Below are 17696 nucleotides of genomic sequence, written 5' to 3'. Positions count from 1 at the left end.
TTTATTTATATACAAATGCACTGCACAGCAAAATCTTTATTCTCTCTGTGCTAAACTCCTGCCAGAGGGCAAGTCATACAGTTTGACAGCCATTTTTGCTGATATCTCCAGGAATTTATTTAGCTGTACTTCTGTTAAGCGTGCACACAGTTCCTTCGGTGATCATGCCAAAGTAACGAAGAAAGCCTTGCAAATTAAAAAAATATATATATGTATACTTAACTAATTGTTTTGCTACAATAATAATAAACTGGGACAATGAAAAGTAGACACACAACTACACCAGTCATGCTCAGCTAAACATGTGCCACTCAACACGACTGGCTTATATGTTCTTCCCAACTGCCAGCTTTAGCATTTCAGAACTCTCCCACACATTTCTGTTTAAGATTCACTAAGTGTCCTCTCCCTATAATGTCTGGCTAAACTAAGTGTCTGCAGGCTTCAGGTTCATATTTAATGTTAAGATAAGGGGTAATGATCCTCTTCAATGGGACTTCAGAAGAAAACTGAACAGGGATAAAAGTGTCACATGTCAGACTTTTCATTGAAGAATAATTGTACATGAGTGTAAGCTTTCGTGTCTTGCTGTATTTACATATGCCATATACCCACCGCATCCCTTTATTTCCTGTCTGTTCACAGAGTTACATCAGGAGTTTCAGGGACAGACAGACAGACAGACGGGCGTACTCCCACAGTAGAATGATGAGCCGGTCTCGGATGGCTGAACTTGACTATGACTGCGGCTCTCAGGTGCCCCTTACAGCACCCAGTGGACCCCCAGTTCGCATCTGAGGCAGTTAATTGCACAGATCCACACACACACATGTGCACCATCACAGGCTACTTCAAGACTCACTGATAAGGATAAGAAATCTAACGTAACCTAACCGTGCCAACCCAATCAACTGCCTATTAAGCCAACAGGAGCTCAAAGTGCTCCAGAGGTGGTGTGACCCACACTGCTTTTCTCCTGTCAGACCCACTGAAGTATTTATTTGGTCTGTTTTTTCCTTTTAATGTCTAAAAACAGTGATTTTCTTTGTCGAAAGTGTGAGAATTATGAGTCATCATATGTTATATTTGGCTTCTCTGTAATTGTACTTACATGGAAAACACTGGAAACAAGTGAAACTCTCTTATGCATAGTTATTTAAACTGTCTCTGTTGAACATTTGATACGAAGATTTATACTGGTTGGTTCAAGCCATACAAAGTCATTTCTAGTGGGGAAGAAAAATCACTCCACAGGAGCCCCACATCATGTTAGAAAAAAATTGCATCACTTGGCTTTCATCAAGTTAAAATAAAAGAACACTTTACTCCAAAGGTAATTAAAGGATTAAACATTTTGACTTAAGGAAGCATCTGCTGTGAAAAATGACTGAAAAGCAACATAAAAAAAATCACAGCAAACACTGAAACTCAAAGGGAGCTCTTCTCATTTAAAAGGTCATTCATGAAGTCTGCATTTTATCTTCACTGACAGCTTGTAAATTCAAACATGGCAGTGCAAGGCCTGTACTGCTTCAACATGCAGAAAGAGACAAGTTTAGGTGTGAATTGGATTAAACGGTTTACACCAAAGACAATGTTTGTGTTATTTCTGTTGTCAATTAAGTGTCATTCCCTGTGCTGTTGTGATTTTCAAGGAGACTGTTTTTACATCTCAACACTTTCCTTGTATCCTCTATTCTATTGTCAGCCATTCCAACTACAGACCTGAACAGGATACTCATCTGTCTGCTCTTCTATCCTCTCTCCATTAAACATTTCTGTACGCAATGTGATTTTATTTATTAACAGTGCTCTTGTGTCCCTTTTTGCTCTTTTCCACAAAGCTTCTGTTAAAGACAAATAGCTGCTGCCCGATATTAATCATTTTGGAATTTGATTGATGTAATGAAGTCTGAGAATAATAGGCAACAGTAAAAATGTTAAAAAAAAATAGTGTATTTTTGTGTGTGTGAGTGGACACATGAGCCCTGTGGCAATTGATGGAACATACCAAATACTGGCCAAGGAGAGGGGGGGTTCGTTGGAATGTATGTGCAGCATGCTGTGCATACATTAAATTCTCTCTTCTTTACCAGTTGGTGAAAAATGGTATGAAAATGTTTGAGTGAAATGTTAAGTGATTAAAAAAAAGAGGCAGCATCTTTTTTTTAAGATAAGAGAATGTGAAGATAAATGCACCTGCAAGTGGCGCCCTCTGATGTTTACTTCTGGACCTTTTTTTTCTGGCGTTTCTATGTATGTGTGTGCATATGGTTCATGTGTACATGCATTTGTGTGTTACTCACTTTGAAATTGAAATGAGTTCCTTTAATATTGTTATACTAAACACTGAGACAGGAGAAGGACTCTGAATGCGAGATGTTTAAGTACAGAAGGACAAAGTTGTTTTGTTTTGGGGGGGTTTTGCTTTTTTTTAAATTAAAGCTCTCTGGAAACAAAACATTGTAGTTCATGAACACTATTGCTACCAATGTTGCAATTCCTACTTATGTTGAATATTACTATAAATGGAAGACTCGGTAATATGAAAGGAACATTTTTTAATTAAAATTCTGCCTCAATATTGTTTTTTTTTAAACTATTACTTATTTCTGAGGTTTAGGAAAACAAAACAATCTCACTGCACATAAATTATAAAATAAAACTTGAGGTATGTAAGTTAGTGCCTGGATTCAGCAAAATTTACAGTACTTTTAGGCCCGAGGACCAGGGATTTTTATCAAAAGCCCATTACTGCATGTTGATCATTGTGTATATGTTTCGATTGTGCTGTTGTCATGTCACAGCTCTGACATTTACACTTTAGTTTTCTGGTGCTGGGCTGATGTAGGTAAAAATAAAAACTCTCTTCCTATCTCCAGTTCTCTTCTGTCTGTAAAGGGCTTTGAAAGGCATTTGAAGCATTTTCCTCTTTTTCACATGCATTATGCCTGTTACATCAGCTTCTGACCTGCTGTTTACTGTTATTAAATGTTGTTTCACGGTTGTGGCAGTACAAGTGTTATTTTTGGTTTTCTGCCTATACTTCACTCCTGCTTTGATCTGCTTTTGTGTTTTTATTGTAGTGTAATTCTAAACTAAACATTGCCCCTCCTCTTGCTTGTAATTTGGGGACGAAAATGAATAATTCTTTCACTGAACTTTTCTTTTATGTTGTCGTTTTTCTTATTTCTAATATTTTCTTTGATTGCCTATTATATAACATTTCTGTTGAGAAAACCTTTGATTGTAGATATTGACTTGTAAATAATTTTTACGTGTACAAATGTTTGGCTCCATTTTCATGTTTGCACCACAGTCATGTATGTAATTTATGCAGGCTATTACTTTCTGGAGTAAACCTGTTATATTGTGATTCTGCTGTATGTCCAGTTTGCTTTGATTTGGCTGAGCGGTGGATACACTTCTCATTCAGGTGTTTCAGTGTTTCATGTTCAAATTTAGCTAAGAAAATGGACTCTGATTCGTCCTTTTCGTATCATCCAATTTAAATATGTAAAAATCACCTGATTATTATTATTATTATTATTATTATTATTATGTTATTAAGCATGGATTTCTATGGACCTAACATATGATAAACATTGTGATTCTATAATTCAGTGGTCTTGTTTTCTTTACATTGTCATTTGTGTGTGCACAAGTGTTGGAGCACAAATATCAAATACTTTTTAATTCAATCTCTCTCTCTGACACTCCCACAAATACATGCGTTACATAAGTTTAGTTTAGAATTAGTCCCTAGAATAAATCAACAGATATTTACCTGTTTCAGAACTGGTGCTTGTACACAGATATCAGTAGGTGATGATTCTGTTACATATTTTTTTCATATTTATTGATGATGCAGTGATGTGCAAAAGTGTTGAGCCACCCACTAACCCACCACTCACTATTATATGTTGCTAGGAAAATGAGTGAAACATCCAAAAACAGAGTTTGTGCAATTCTAATGAGCTTGAAAGTCAATATTTGATTACTTTTATTCTTCAGCTCAGCCTGACCTCTCTTAGTCAAGCTTTTTTGTCATTTCTTGAAATAGTCTTCAAGATTATTTCCCCAGATTTCTGCTTTGGCCTTGGCTGTTTTTTGTGTAATTTGCAACACCTCACCCTTCTTTCCCTTTCCCTCTTTCTAAAGAATAGCTTCTTGACAGCCACCCTTCACACTGAGACCATTTCTGATGAGGCGTCAGTTAACAGTAGATGGATCAACTGAAGGTCCTGAACCACTTGTCAGGTCTTTGCTGGATTTTTTTTCTCAAGGACGTGACTTTCAGAAACTGTTTATCTGCTGTACGACCTGACACTTCTTTTGTCCTCCTCTTATTCAGTTTTCCTCAGATTTTTTTTTGAGGACACACTCCACATCATGCTGAGATATGCATTTAAAGAATCACCTTGCTGGTGTAAAAATACTATATTATGCCTGTTAAACTGTGTTATCTTCAGTTTTTTCTTTCATATATTCATTCATTCAAACATATACTTTGTTATTCAAAAATAACAAAGTATATGTTTTTTGCAACAGGCTACAAGTAACAAAGTAGCCACAACAATGGTTCATCCTTTCAGTTAAATTCCTTTTTTTTAAATATTTGCATAATTCATTGGTCAGTGTTATTTGGCTTAACAAACATACAAACAAAACAAAAAAGCTGCATTGCTCTGATAACGGTCATGTACAGGAACTGCCCTGAAGATGAGTGCAAAAAGCCAAAACTTTGCAAGACCTTCAAAAAGAAATTTTAAGGTCTTTGAAAGAAATTGCAAGAAAGTCTGGCTCCTTGGAAGCAAAATGTGAAGATGAGCAGGATGGCTCAAGTCTTTTAGAGAGGACAAAGTGTGCAAAGTAAACAGAAAAACGAATTCTTAAACACCAGATATGAGCTTCAAAATATCATTTTTACTCTGCAGGTGTTGGCTGTGATAAAGAGAATCATTAACATAAATGATGGGGAAAAAAACAAGCATCTGGATTTCCAGTCAGTTGCATTCTTATGTGCTCTGACAGTGTAGGTTTCAGGCTACATTAGCAGTGTAGCTTCATTACAAACTGCAGCAGTTATGTAACGACAAATACAACAGCAAAACTAATCAAGAAATAAGAAGTGCAGTAATGCTTGAAGCTTTTTGCTTCCTAGTAAAAAAGAGGAGAGTTCACAGAAGTGAGGAAACTTTATTTAGAGGGAAAAGAACACAGGAGCAGTTTGCCCTTTCTGTTGATTCAGTGATGAAAGCACACCGTCATGGCTCCACTAATTACTGGAGTAGCAGTCACATACTTCTTTATGTTATTCAGCGTAATTATCTCTTTCTAGATCTTCCCTGTGTCTCTGTCTCAGAATAACCTTTTCATTACATTTGTCCTCTGTTTTTCTCTTCTTCCCTTCTTGCTCTTTCTTGCAGGCTCATTTATTGTTTCCGTGATTCCTTTTTCTCTCCTCCACCCCAACAAATTTTTATCTCTGATGACATTTTCAGTCCAGTGGCTTTAGAAACAAACTGCACAGACTGTAATTCTTGTTGCTCTGCTAATCTGCTTTCTGCTGGAGACCAAAAATGACAAAGGGCCGCTCGTTAATGTGTCCTTGTTTCGTTTTCCCTGCACCAAGATCAGACTGGTTACTGATAAATTCAAGAAAGCCACAACTCGTGTTTTGTGTATAGAAGAAAATTAAATGTTGACAGAAGAGTGTTACGCTTGGCTGGGGGAGCTAGTATCTTTTGGAAAGCTAAAACGGGCCACATCAGTTGATGCATGCAGTAGGAAGAGAAAGTTCATAAAGATTTGGATGAAAATGCACGCATGCTGTCTGAGGAATGCTAATGCCTAGAGATATGAGTTACAGAATTTGAATAAACTTTCTGCCCAGCAAGTGAAATCTTTTATTTGGGTTTTTGTCAGAGCAAAGGAGGATACCATGGTTACTCATACACATACCATCAGACACGTAGCACATGCTGGAGAGCTCAAAGGTCAAAACACAACTGAGTTCCCTTTTCAATAGTCTAAAACCAACATCTCACTTTCCTTGAATCAGTTACAGAGATAGCCTATCTTAATCAATCAATGTGCATACACATGTAAAAATCCTGAAATACACACAGTGAAATTTATCTGACTGCAGTGCTTCAGTCAAATTGATCTGCCATTGATTGTTACAGTGGATGATGGGATAATTCGGCAGTACGAGTTGTATTCATTTGAAATATTACTCTTACCACTAAAATATTTTTGCAGACAAGATAGATGCAAGATACTTTTGTTTGCAGCAAAAAGTAACACAAATAAAGAAAAACATCCTGGAATGCCCTTCATTTAAAACAAGGCTAAAGGCATTGTGCCTCTACACTGCGTCTTTCCTGTGACGCTTAAAGTAATTTATGTGTGGATGTACAGTGGTTAAATTTCACTTCCATGACATTGCATTTTGTATCTAAAAGTAGGCACAGCTTATTAATCATTGTAATTCTAATAGGAAAAGATTTCATTATTGGTGCTATTATTTTTAAGTAACGTTGTTTCTTCTTGTTTACATGATGTCTTGCTGGTGCTGTGTCGACTCACTGACAACCTGTGGAAGGAAAAAAAGGGGACACTGTAAATTGATACAAAAGGGAAAGAGTCTATTTTCGCTATGCACAGTGTCTGCATAAACGATGTGAGAAAACACCCCATCTGCCGTGCTAGTCTGACAATAAAGTTCTACTTAAGCTTAACATTCAGTGCAGGTGTTATGCTTAAGGTGAAGGACTGTGCTGGGACCAACTGGAGCACTGACAGTGAAGGTGCTTGCTCAGGGAAGCCGGTGCTGTAACTTTCATGAAAGTGTCTGTACCCAGATTGATTCAAACTACAAGATTTCAGGGATAACTAAGAGAATAGAAGCTAAAACAGCTTTGCTACTATGTTGCCACACTTGTATGTGTAGACAGTTATGAAAATGTAGTGGCTGTGATTGACAAATGCAAGAAGGAAATTATTCTTATTAAATCTGGTAGCTTGTTTCAACCCGCTGATGTGAGCAGACAGTCAAAAGGCAGGTGTGATACTGAAACCAGACTTACACATGAGGCATTAGCACTCTGGCTCATAGAATATTTAATCTGGATGAGAATATAGTAAATCAGAATGGTTTGGTTGACAAAAATATCGTATAATTTACTAGCGATTTTGTAGTTCATTAGGCTACCTCAACATGGACATTTTTGTGCATAAAAGTGTATATTTGTGTTTGCCTGTGTGTGCATGTACGTGTGAGCTCAAACCTCTCCATCGCGGGTCTCAATGGTCTTGATGAGAACAGTCTTCTTGGAGTGAACCTCTGATGAGCGCTGATGCTGGGACTCAGGACTGGTCTCTGTAGGAACAAATTCACACATGCAGCTCTTTCATAAACTGCTTTTATTCTTTCTGCAGCTACACTGAGATAATTTAGTCACTGATATTAGTTAAGCATTGCACTTAGAAGTTTAATGAGCTTTGAACAATTTCACATGGCTGTAACATTAATGGAACATCCACGCAACATCCTTGTGTGAACTTTAAGCTGTCACAAAGTGCTCAGATGGGAGGTACTAACAGAGACTAATTGCACCTTCTTACTGTTAATCTATTAAATGAAGAGGGTAAGTCATATGATTATTAATGAAGGTTAATTCTTGCCTCCCTGAACCACAGAGGCATGAAGGTTTTAGTCATATATCCCCACACAGTGGTCAGAATGTGTCACTGCAAAGACACTATATGTAATGCCCTTATAATAGCAGCTACCATATACAGTCACAGCCTATAATTAGACCTTTTATCCCCCCCTTATTAACTCATGCCCAATAGATTTTAACGGTATTTATGCGTGACAGGAACAAAGGGTGCAACTTCTCATACCTCTGAATCCAATGGAAGAATAAGCAGACTGGACAGGTATGGTGGTAGTGATTCTACAGAAAGAGGAGCATAACAAATTGGTAATGAGTACGACATAAATGCAAAATCACAAAAAATTAAGGTAGTTTTAGAACAGAAACACACCTGCTCTCCTCTCCTTCCAGAAGCTTGCGGTAGGTGGCAATTTCAATATCGAGGGCCATCTTCACATTGAGGAGGTCCTGGTACTCCCTCAGGTGGCGGGCCATATCATCCTTGAAATCAGTGTGTAAGAAGTGCTTAAAATATAGTTCTTACCAAACACAAAATCCTGCTACTTCTATTACCCAGTGTAAAATGCAAAAGATCAGCATGACATATCTAAGCGTATTACTTTCATCTTAGCAATATCTTCCTCGAGTCGTGCAATGGTATCTTGGTAACCAGTAGCCTCGCGGGCCATGCGATCCTCCATGTCTCTCATCTGGCGCAGCAGAGACTCATTCTGCAAAGAAACAGAGACATGAAGTCCTTGAAAAGAAGGGATAAGAAGCTTGAAAGAGAGTAAACACACCTAACAGAAACAGAAGTTTAAGGCTGTTTATGGCTGACAATATGGTTATCATGGAAATGTAAAGATGATATCAATCAGAAAGAAGAAATGTAAAATAAGAAGCCAAAAAATAAAGTGAGAAAAGGTGCTACAAATACTCACAGTGCCCTTCAGTGAGTCAATCTCGCAAGTGTAGGACTGGATCTGGTGTCTGAATTCCATGGTCTCCTGCTTGGCCTGACGCAGTGCATCATTGTTCTTGTTCACGGCCTGGTTCAGATCAGACACCTGAAGACAGAGGACAGGAGGATTAACAGTGCAACAGCTAAGAACCACTATCTGCATTTTACGTGTGCATGCCTCCATTCTACCTTAGACTTGTACCATTCTTCAGCCTCTGCAATGTTTTTGGCAGCAATGGCTTCGTACTGCATGCGGATGTCCCTCAGAGCAGCAGTGAGGTCGGGCTTAGACATATCCATCTGGATCTGCACCTGAGTGTCCTGAATCTGGCTCTGCAGCTCACGGATTTCCTGCAAGGAGTCCAGAAAAAGTCAAAATCCGCTCGTGTCAAAATGATGAATAAGCAAACATGTGAGTAGCTACCGGGACATTAAAACGATACCTGCTACTTCAGTTGACAAGTTAAAAATAATTCAACATGCGATAACACGTCAGATCAGAATATTTACATATAGAAATCTAATGTGTCAAATTACAAATTCACCCAGCTGTCGACTGATGCATTCTGTTAGCAACAGGCTTTTTTTTTTTTAAATTAGCCAGCCTGGATTTCACTCAGTTGTTGTCTGATCTAACTGAAAGTTATAAATAGCTTTGCATCTGTTCACAGGCACACCCTCTTTTTCTCTGTCACACAACAGCTGACATAGTCTTTTGACCAATCAGCACTTTGGCATTTCTGGCAGGTCAAAGTTCAAGCAAAGAAGACAAAATGAGAAGAAGGGACTTCAGCTGTGCAGACATGTGTCTGAGTGTGTGGCTCAGAATATCATTTGATATCTGTAAGTGAATAAGGTTAGATCTTTCTGTTGCCCTGTAATAGTTAAATTATTGTTAAATTTTCCTACAGACATGAATCTATGTAGATGGGAACGATATCTGTGCTTTAACATCAGTAGTTCTCTTTAGGTGGGTTTAAGTATGATATCTTTGATCTCACGAAGAGCTGCATGCCTGTGGAGACTCAGATCTAATATCACAGCACAGTATAGTAACACACAGGTGTTATATGATACACTATACACCATCCTAGTGACACACATAATAGATATAGAGAGGATGGGTGGTTTTTACTGCTCTCTTATTTCCCAAGTGGTTGCTACAGCGAATGGATCGGATTTTATGCCAGATGCCATTCCAGACGCAACCCTCCCACCGCCTAATTGTGTGAAGCCAACCAACCAAAGCTGGTAAATCAGCAAACCTCTTCATGAATCTTCTTGAGGAAGGCAATCTCTTCTTGCAGACTCTCAATACGTCTCTCCAGGTCCAGCCTAGCGAGAGTGGCACTGTCCACATCCTAGATAAGAGGAGAGAATGGCAAAAAAGAAAATGACCAATAACCAACACATTTAAAAAAAATGTTAAAATAAGAAGAAAATTAAAGGAGAAAAATGACTGCTCAACCAAAGGAGACAAAGTTTCTCTCTGAAGAGAAAATGACTGAGCTATAGATGAGTGATTTAAGGAAATAGAAGACTTACAGATCTGAAAGCAGACAGGTTGTTCTCAGCTTCTTCCTTCTGGTGAATCTCTTCTTGCAGTCTGCCAGAATGACAGCAACATACAAAAAGGAAAAGAGCGAAAAAGAAAGCGGAAAGTTGAAACAAAAGTGAAGACAAACTGTTGGAGTGAACAGCTTTTCCCCCGGGGATCACTTACTAGACAGATAAACTAGTTACCACCTCTCAGTCCTCCAGCCTTTCTGCTCTTTTCGTCTCTCAGTAAATTCAGAAGAATAGAACCGGCATAGACAATGAAACATCAAAGTTCAAGTTTTTATTTGTATCCATGTCCACACACACGCACACTTCTGCACTTGCTCTTTGAGTCCTAAAGCTCTGTTGCAGCTGTCACACTGTCAGAATCAGAAGGGTAACAGTGTGAGAGCAACACAGGCCTGTCCCGGCGCAGTTTCCAGAATTAGCATTTTGCCGTGCACTTTGAACAACTGGAAAATGCAGAAAAAAATGCCGTCATGCACCTCACACATAATCACTACCGACACAAATACACACAGCAGATGCTATTGGCATTTTTTTGCGGTTTTGAATCATGTCATCGTCCATGGAAACGTTCAGTGAGAATGTTCAATGAGAATGTCAGCGTGCATGCGTTGCAACTGTTTGCATGTGATATCAGAAGGAGCAGCTGGTGCTTTAACAAGTTTCACTGAATGTTTCAGGCAACCATTTAAGCAGGCGTGATACACAGAGAGTGAAGAGTCAGAGTGCTGTGTGTGTTTGAGCCTGTCTTTTGATATACATTTTATTTAAGTGATGCTGCATGCAGCATCTCGCAGTGACAGAATTTCACAGAGATGATTTAGTCGCTCCAAATAGATTATTCAGCGATACACCCACACTGCAGCTCCCCGTGCTTTTTTTTTCTCTCATGCTCACGTTCTGTCACATATGCAGTGCACATAGAAGAAATGTGTATTTGGTGGACTGACTTTTGAAATTTTTTCACTTTTTTAGATTTATTCTTCTTTAAACTCACCAAACAAACAGGCCGTGTGTATACACTTATTTTTATCTGTCTTCTTCTCTCATGTCTGACTGCTTTCTGTCGAGCTGAAACTTAATCTGTCTGCCTGTGAGTCTCAACTCTATTCCTATGAACCTGCAGATCTCCCTCTCTCTCAATTTTCTTCTGCTGTGTCTCTCGTGAATAAATTATAAAACACCTTTGTAATAAGCCATTGGACCGTAACAATTACTGAAGCATTCCTATTCTCAAATCTCTCCTTTGTTACTTTGTTGTTTTCATATGACCCAAAAGAGGAAAGACACTCTTTAGAAATCAATGAGTTGTACTTGATGCCACTTGTTTGTTTTATTTTTAACACACTGGATAAAGTGTTTTCAAGTCTCCTCCCCCCCTTCTGCTTTCCCGTCTTCTGATTTTCTCCTTCTGTTCCATCTGATAGAGGTTTGGTGTGTTGCCAGAATGTGAGATAGCACCTTCCAGAGGGTGGGGGTGGGGGGTGACGTCACAAATATTTATTGTATCACATGATTTATTTATTTTTTTATAAATGTAACAGAATGAGCTTTTCTTTAAGTAAAAAGGCTCATATCCCCCCATGTTTCAGTTAATTCAAACTATTCCATTTGTGTTTGGCTTTAGACTTAACATGAGACTCCTGTGTACTCCTACATGTGAGTGCATGTGTTTCCAGTAGCTCACTTTTATTAAAGCCATATTACATGAGTCAGTTTTTTATATATATATTTTTCTTTACTCATCATTTGTTCATGAAGATGTTTATCTACATATTGGCCCAGTCCCATCAATCCAAGCTTACCTGAGCTTAAGTTTCTGCAGGTCATCAGCCAGGTTGTCTCTCTCCACCTCCACTCTGGCACGCTGGTTGGTGATGGCCTCTATCTGCCTCCTCAGCTCCCTCATTTCCTCCTCATACAGCTCAGCCACACGCCCAGGCCCCTCGCGGCCCCTGAGCTTCTCGATCTCCACTGTCAGCGCGGCATTCTGCTGCTCCAGGAAACGCACCTTCTCAATGTAGCTAGCAAAACGGTCATTGAGGTGCTGAAGCTCGGCCTTCTCATTGGTCCTTGTGTTGAGGAAGTCTTGGTTCATGGCGTCTGCAAGGTTGAAGTCGAGCTTCTCCCCGGCATAGGTGCGCATGGCCGTGGAGGAGCCGAGCCCGGCCCCAGAAGACAACTTGAAGCTAGAATAAGAGGGAATGCCGGTGCTCTTGACTTCGTAGACTCTGCTAGACATACGGCTGGAAGCGGAGCTGTGGGCTCCTCCTAGAGAGGAGGAGAACATCGATGACAGTGGTGTTGACCCAACACCAGAGCCAAAGGTGCGACGGTACGAGGAAGCACTCTGGGCTGAGGAGGTGTAGGACTTGCTCATGGCTGGTTGAGTTGTTGGTTGAGTTGTGGATTTGATGGAACCGCTTGAGGTGCTGAGACCCAACTGTCCCACTGGGCAACTGGGAAGAAAACTAAGTGAAGAAATGCCAGCCACTGAGTGCAACTATTTGTAGCTCTACCACCCCCACACCCACTCATAAACCCAACCCCTCCTCTTGATGTCTCTGTTCACCCCGTCTGCACTCCCATTACTCCACCCCGCCACTGTATCACAACCCCTTTTTTCATTGATTACTTTTGGCATTTTAAATCAGTCTGGAAGATTCCTTCATTGGTTAAGATGCATTAGCAGTTCTTCAAATTTTACCCAACAAGTCTTTTTTTTTAAATATTTTTCATAACTGCCTCATTAGTAGTGGCTTTTTAAACCCCAGATTTAAGGGCAGGAGGTGAAAATTAAATACCTCTGGTAACCAGTGTTAATCAATGTGAAAATGTATCATAATTGTAATTATGATTTGAGTTTTTTATTTTGGCTGTTCCAGCTTTATTTTCTCTGCGTAGTTCATTGTAGAAGAAGTTCACTAAAAATGACTTTTTCAGGTTTTTAGGAAATTGCTCAGAGGACATTTTTGTTCAGTTCATTGTCATCTCTTGAGATGTTATCTGTTGGAGTAAAAGCCTTTCTTTCATATTTCTTTATGCTCTTCAGCGATGCATTTTTGTCCAGCCTTCTTTTTCTTGTCTTTCAGCCTCTCCCTACCCCCCTTGTTGCACCTTTTGCCAGCCCTTGATTCAGCTGTTGAAGGGATCTGGTTTCACGATGGCCTTCTGCATGTATGTCTGTTTGACTATGGATGATTGAATGAATGGGTGTAAAAATCAGTCAGACAGTCCCTTCACTTTTGTACAGTAAGTCTAATATGGGAAGTTTTGATAGAAATGATCAGGAGCTGTTAGAAACACTGCATCAAATCATGGTTATATTTTGTATGAAGCTTCACTTAGTGGAAATTGTCAAACTTAATTCAGTTTAGGCTAAAGAAACTGGCTCAGAAAAGCACATAACCAAAATTAACATGAATGATTGTTCTAAAATATGGCCAACATCATGTTAAAATTACCATTTTGTGTTATAAGTATAAGGAAAGAATGTGTTCTGCTCTGTCCTAATGTAGCACATCAGAATTTATTATATGCATTGTTTAAATTAGTATGAAGCTATAGAGTTACAATAGAGTTATGTAGCCTTGGTTATATAAGAAATATGACTGACTACTGCCAGGAAGGTCACACGCTCAGCTTTGTCATCAGAGCTCTCTACCCGACTCGCACACACCGAGAGTAGATGGATAAATCTGTGCGTATCAGTCAAGCGCTATCTTGTTACATGCATCCTGAATATTTAAAATAATTAATGTCAATACAAGTTGCAACTTTGTGTAATTCCATATATGAGTGTTTTAAATTTGTCAAATTTATCAGCTCAGGAAAAAAAGAAAGAATGAAAAAGAAATCCATCCCAAAAGTTTTACCCATTACAACACAGTTCTGACATAATACACAATCACAATGCTGTCATTGCAAGCATATTGAAAATTCTTTGTTAGATTTCAGTGTAGATTGTGTTTCTGAATATTATGAAAATGTAAATATTAATGTAAATATTATTTTGCCACAAGTAGAAAATGTAAGGAAAGTCCAGCATTTTCTGAAATACATATAAAATCCAGCGTTGTTGAAGGCTGGAGCCTATAGGATGAGGAAATTAATGTAATGCTCTCACTGGCTGCAGCTGAAAGCATACTAACACTTGAGGAATCTCTTCCCTCTCATGTGTCATAGCTGATGATAAAAAGGATGATGATGACTAACTCTGGTTCTGTAGGATGCTAAATATTCCTCTGAGTGCAATCTACCAGATAAAAAAGCAATGCTTACAACAGAACAAAGGCATAAAGTACAAATATCTGAGCTGTTTTGCAAAATTTAAAACCCTGTCTGTAGCATTTCAGTTCTGAATCAAAGAGGAAACATGCCACTAATGTACGTGGGAGTTGTGGCTGTTGGAGGAGTTGTGTGTGGTCGTGCACATATTTGCGTTTCACAGAGCAGTCTGCATGTCAGCTGCAAATGGTGTCAACTCTATTTTTAGATTTCTCGTTTGTTGTGTGGCCACTGGACTGGAGATAGAGCTTGACTAGTTTTACTGCCATGCTGTGAGATTATTGTAGCTGCTAATCAAAGTCAGATAGAAAATGTAAATAGGCCTGACCTAAATTGGCTCACTACACAAACTGTCTGGTGCCACGTCATTATTACCAGATAAGAGTGATTCAAGATGGATCTCTTGCAACATCAACAACAAAAAACAACAGTTTTATATTTGTCTTTTTAGTTTTCACTATCTTTGAATGTCTAAAGGCTTCTTGCATTCCTTTAAAGTAAACAAGAAACATCAAAAACCTGAAGAATTTATGAAAGGCTCAAGAATTTTTCAAATTAAAATTCTTTAAATATTCCTGTCACATTTCATGAGCTATAACATAGTAATAAGGGGGGTCACTATTACTTCAGTAAAGGTCAGACAGCTTGTCATACATACAAGGATGGTGAATAATTAAGCCCCATCTTATCTTAATGACCTCAAAGTACTGTATCACATTATTAGAGCACTTTCCTCTCAGACTGCTGGTTTACTTGTGGTTGCTAGAGTATTTAAAAGTAGAACGGAGGCAAAGTCTTCATTTTTCAGGCCCCTCTTGGTGGAGCCAGCTCCCAGTTTGGATTCAGAATACAGAAACCTCCCTGCTTTTAAGATTAGGCTTAAAACCTTCCATTTTGATAAAGCATGTAGGATCATATGATTCCCATGATGCACTAAGGATTTTTTTTCGTTGCTCATCTTTTCTTCACTCTGTGTGTTTATTCACCTCTCTGCATTTAATCATCAGTTGTTATTAATCTCTGGCTCTCTTCTACATTGTGTCTTTGCCCTTTGTTCTTCCCTTCACTCGAACCAGTCACAGTAGATGGCCATTCCTACCTGAGCCTGGTTCTGTTGGAGGCTTCTTCCTGTTAAGAGGGAGTTTTTCCTTCCCACTGTGGCTAAAGTGCTTGGTGAAAGGGGGTCATATAATTGTTGGGGTTTTCTCTGTTTTCTTTATATTATTGTAGGGTCTTCACCTTACAATATAAAGTGCCTTGGGGGAACTAAATAGGGAAATACAATTATTTAAATTCATATTTGGTATTAGTATCAGTCTGTCTAAAGTCAGTCACTAAAATATCCAATCATTATTATTTACAAAAATAACATATTTTTGAGTTTTTAGTCTTCATATGTAATGAATCATAATAGGTGATCTGACTTTTCTGAGGTTGATATTATATGAATCATGTGAATGAAGTACTTAATTTAGTTTAATTCTTTGGCTTATGAATTATTATTTGTCAAACAAATGTGATTTCCTTTACCCTCCACTGCCAGCTTCGTTAGTGGTGATTAGCACATTTTAGCATGCTAACATGACAAAAAAAAAAACAAACGTGATCATGATCAAAATTAGCAACGAGCTACCTGTTAAATATCACCATGTGGGCAATGTTCTCATTGTGAGGATGCTAGAATGCTCACAGTGTTACATGGGAGTATTTAACTAAAGTGCAGCTCAGTCCACACACTGGGATTCAAGGATTTGCTAGGCTCCCTTCCAGGGCCATTTGATTGTTCCATCGCCAAAATCCCATCAAGTCTGGGTAAGATCCCTGTCTTGGACCAAAAAGTATATTACATTCTAATGATACCATTACTGAACATGAATCCTGTGGTCTATGTCATTCAATTTCCCATCCAGTTGCAAACATCTGTCAGACGAATGAGCCTTTCACCCCAATAAATAATGTGGGGACACCAGCAGAGATGATGGGAAAAATCTGATATGTTCTCGATGTGACTTGACTGTGGTATCTGCTGTCGTGGCAGGAGCAGTCATCCAGGTGTTTTCCCGTTAAAGAACACATCATTAGCTCAGGACAGAAAATGAGCTACCTACAAGTTGCCTAACAACCCCAGATTCATAACTAATACACCATGACCCATAGCCTAGAAAAGACTCCCTTAAATTAGAACCAGATCCCAGAACGGCTGGGAAAAGCATTATAATACAGACACATGCACGCACCAAGTCTCAGAATATCAACAGTGCATAGCAGCCAAACCCTTTACTCAGGGCATGTCACAATTCTATTTTGGAAGTAGGATGCAACACTGCAGTATAAAAATATCAGCAGTAATTTCCCCACACACACCCCATACAATACAGCTTTATGCCTGTGTTCAACTCTTAGTTGGGAAATACCCAGACACTTTAGATATTTGGATTCTAATCCTTACACAGCACCCCCATGGAGGGTCTGGCTGACCCCAAATTTATCTTGGTTTGCATGACAACGACCCCAAACAGCCAGAGTAATAAAGAACAAGCCTATCTTCAGCAACAAGAAGGCTAAATTGTCCTTCAAACGATCATATGATCTCCCATATGTCACCTTCCTCCTATAGGACAGCACTGATCTCAACCTCAGGAGCAGAAGGATCCGTGACGATCTATATCCAAGGCAGAACTGTGGCAAATTCTTAGACCCTGTGGAATGCTAGTGCAGTCAAAAGCCATGCAACGTGGGTGACATGATGGGAAAATGGAACGATGTGAATACTGTTTGGGGATTGTTTTTTAAAGACTGAAACTAGAGAACATACATACAATCTGTAAGCTTTTGTGGGAGTCCTGGAGAATCGTTACATAGCCCCTGCTTTATGGATACATTGTACGTGAAGGTGAATACACTTACAGTTTGGAAAATGAAAGAAAAAACAACAAAAATTAGAAGTGAAATATGATATAACTAGCATCTATAGGTGATTAGGGGTCAGGTGGTTTCATCATTCATGAACGCAGAATGCTTGTTGCCCTGCAACCACCCAAACATGCATACACACATGCCAAAGAGCTGAGCCCTAGCACAAAAGTGACTCTGGGACTAAAAGGATCCGAGTAAAGGCGAGGGGAGGAAAGAGACGTTCGTGTGTATTTCTGTGTGTGCAGTATGTGTGCTTGCACATTAGTGATTACATACAAGTGTGTAACAACTTTATAGACCTC

The 17696-nt window shown here is 39.0% G+C and overlaps 2 protein-coding genes across 3 annotated transcripts in view; one reads left to right on the top strand and one right to left on the bottom strand.

Moving 5' to 3' along the window:
* tmem198aa (transmembrane protein 198aa) overlaps positions 1 to 3619 on the top strand; it is a 44827-nt gene extending 41208 nt beyond the window's left edge. For both annotated transcript variants that reach the window (XM_084954487.1, XM_084954486.1), the window contains exon 7: positions 646 to 3619. In XM_084954487.1, the coding sequence (XP_084810613.1) occupies positions 646 to 798 (153 nt within the window). In that variant the 3' untranslated portion in view covers positions 799 to 3619. The remainder of the gene's footprint in view (positions 1 to 645) is intronic.
* A 2307-nt stretch (positions 3620 to 5926) lies between these two features.
* desma (desmin a) lies at positions 5927 to 12673 on the bottom strand. Its single transcript, XM_084908701.1, has 10 exons — positions 11997 to 12673; positions 10171 to 10231; positions 9891 to 9986; positions 8815 to 8976; positions 8606 to 8731; positions 8285 to 8395; positions 8056 to 8165; positions 7912 to 7964; positions 7293 to 7384; positions 5927 to 6598 (listed from the first exon to the last, which is right to left on the bottom strand). Exons 1-10 carry the CDS (start codon positions 12569 to 12571, stop codon positions 6557 to 6559), a joined length of 1428 nt encoding a protein of 475 aa, XP_084764827.1. The 5' UTR covers positions 12572 to 12673; the 3' UTR covers positions 5927 to 6556.
* Between the last annotated feature and the right edge of the window lie 5023 nt (positions 12674 to 17696).

Source organism: Perissodus microlepis, chromosome 16, assembly GCF_051167445.1.
Source record: "Perissodus microlepis isolate ML-2025 ecotype Zambia chromosome 16, ASM5116744v1, whole genome shotgun sequence".
NCBI classification, from domain to species: domain Eukaryota; kingdom Metazoa; phylum Chordata; class Actinopteri; order Cichliformes; family Cichlidae; genus Perissodus; species Perissodus microlepis.
This window is presented reverse-complemented; position numbering and strand designations above follow the sequence as displayed.

Excerpts from the sequence above, each read along its gene's own strand:
- desma (XM_084908701.1), bottom strand. The coding sequence starts at position 12,571 with ATGAGCAAGTCCTACACCTCCTCAGCCCAGAGTGCTTCCTCGTACCGT. Across the intron at positions 8,732-8,814 it reads AAGAATGGTACAAGTCTAAG|GTGTCTGATCTGAACCAGGC; the intron begins GTAGAATGGAGG and ends CTCTGTCTTCAG. Across the intron at positions 6,599-7,292 it reads TTGAGACCCGCGATGGAGAG|GTTGTCAGTGAGTCGACACA; the intron begins GTTTGAGCTCAC and ends TTCCTTCCACAG.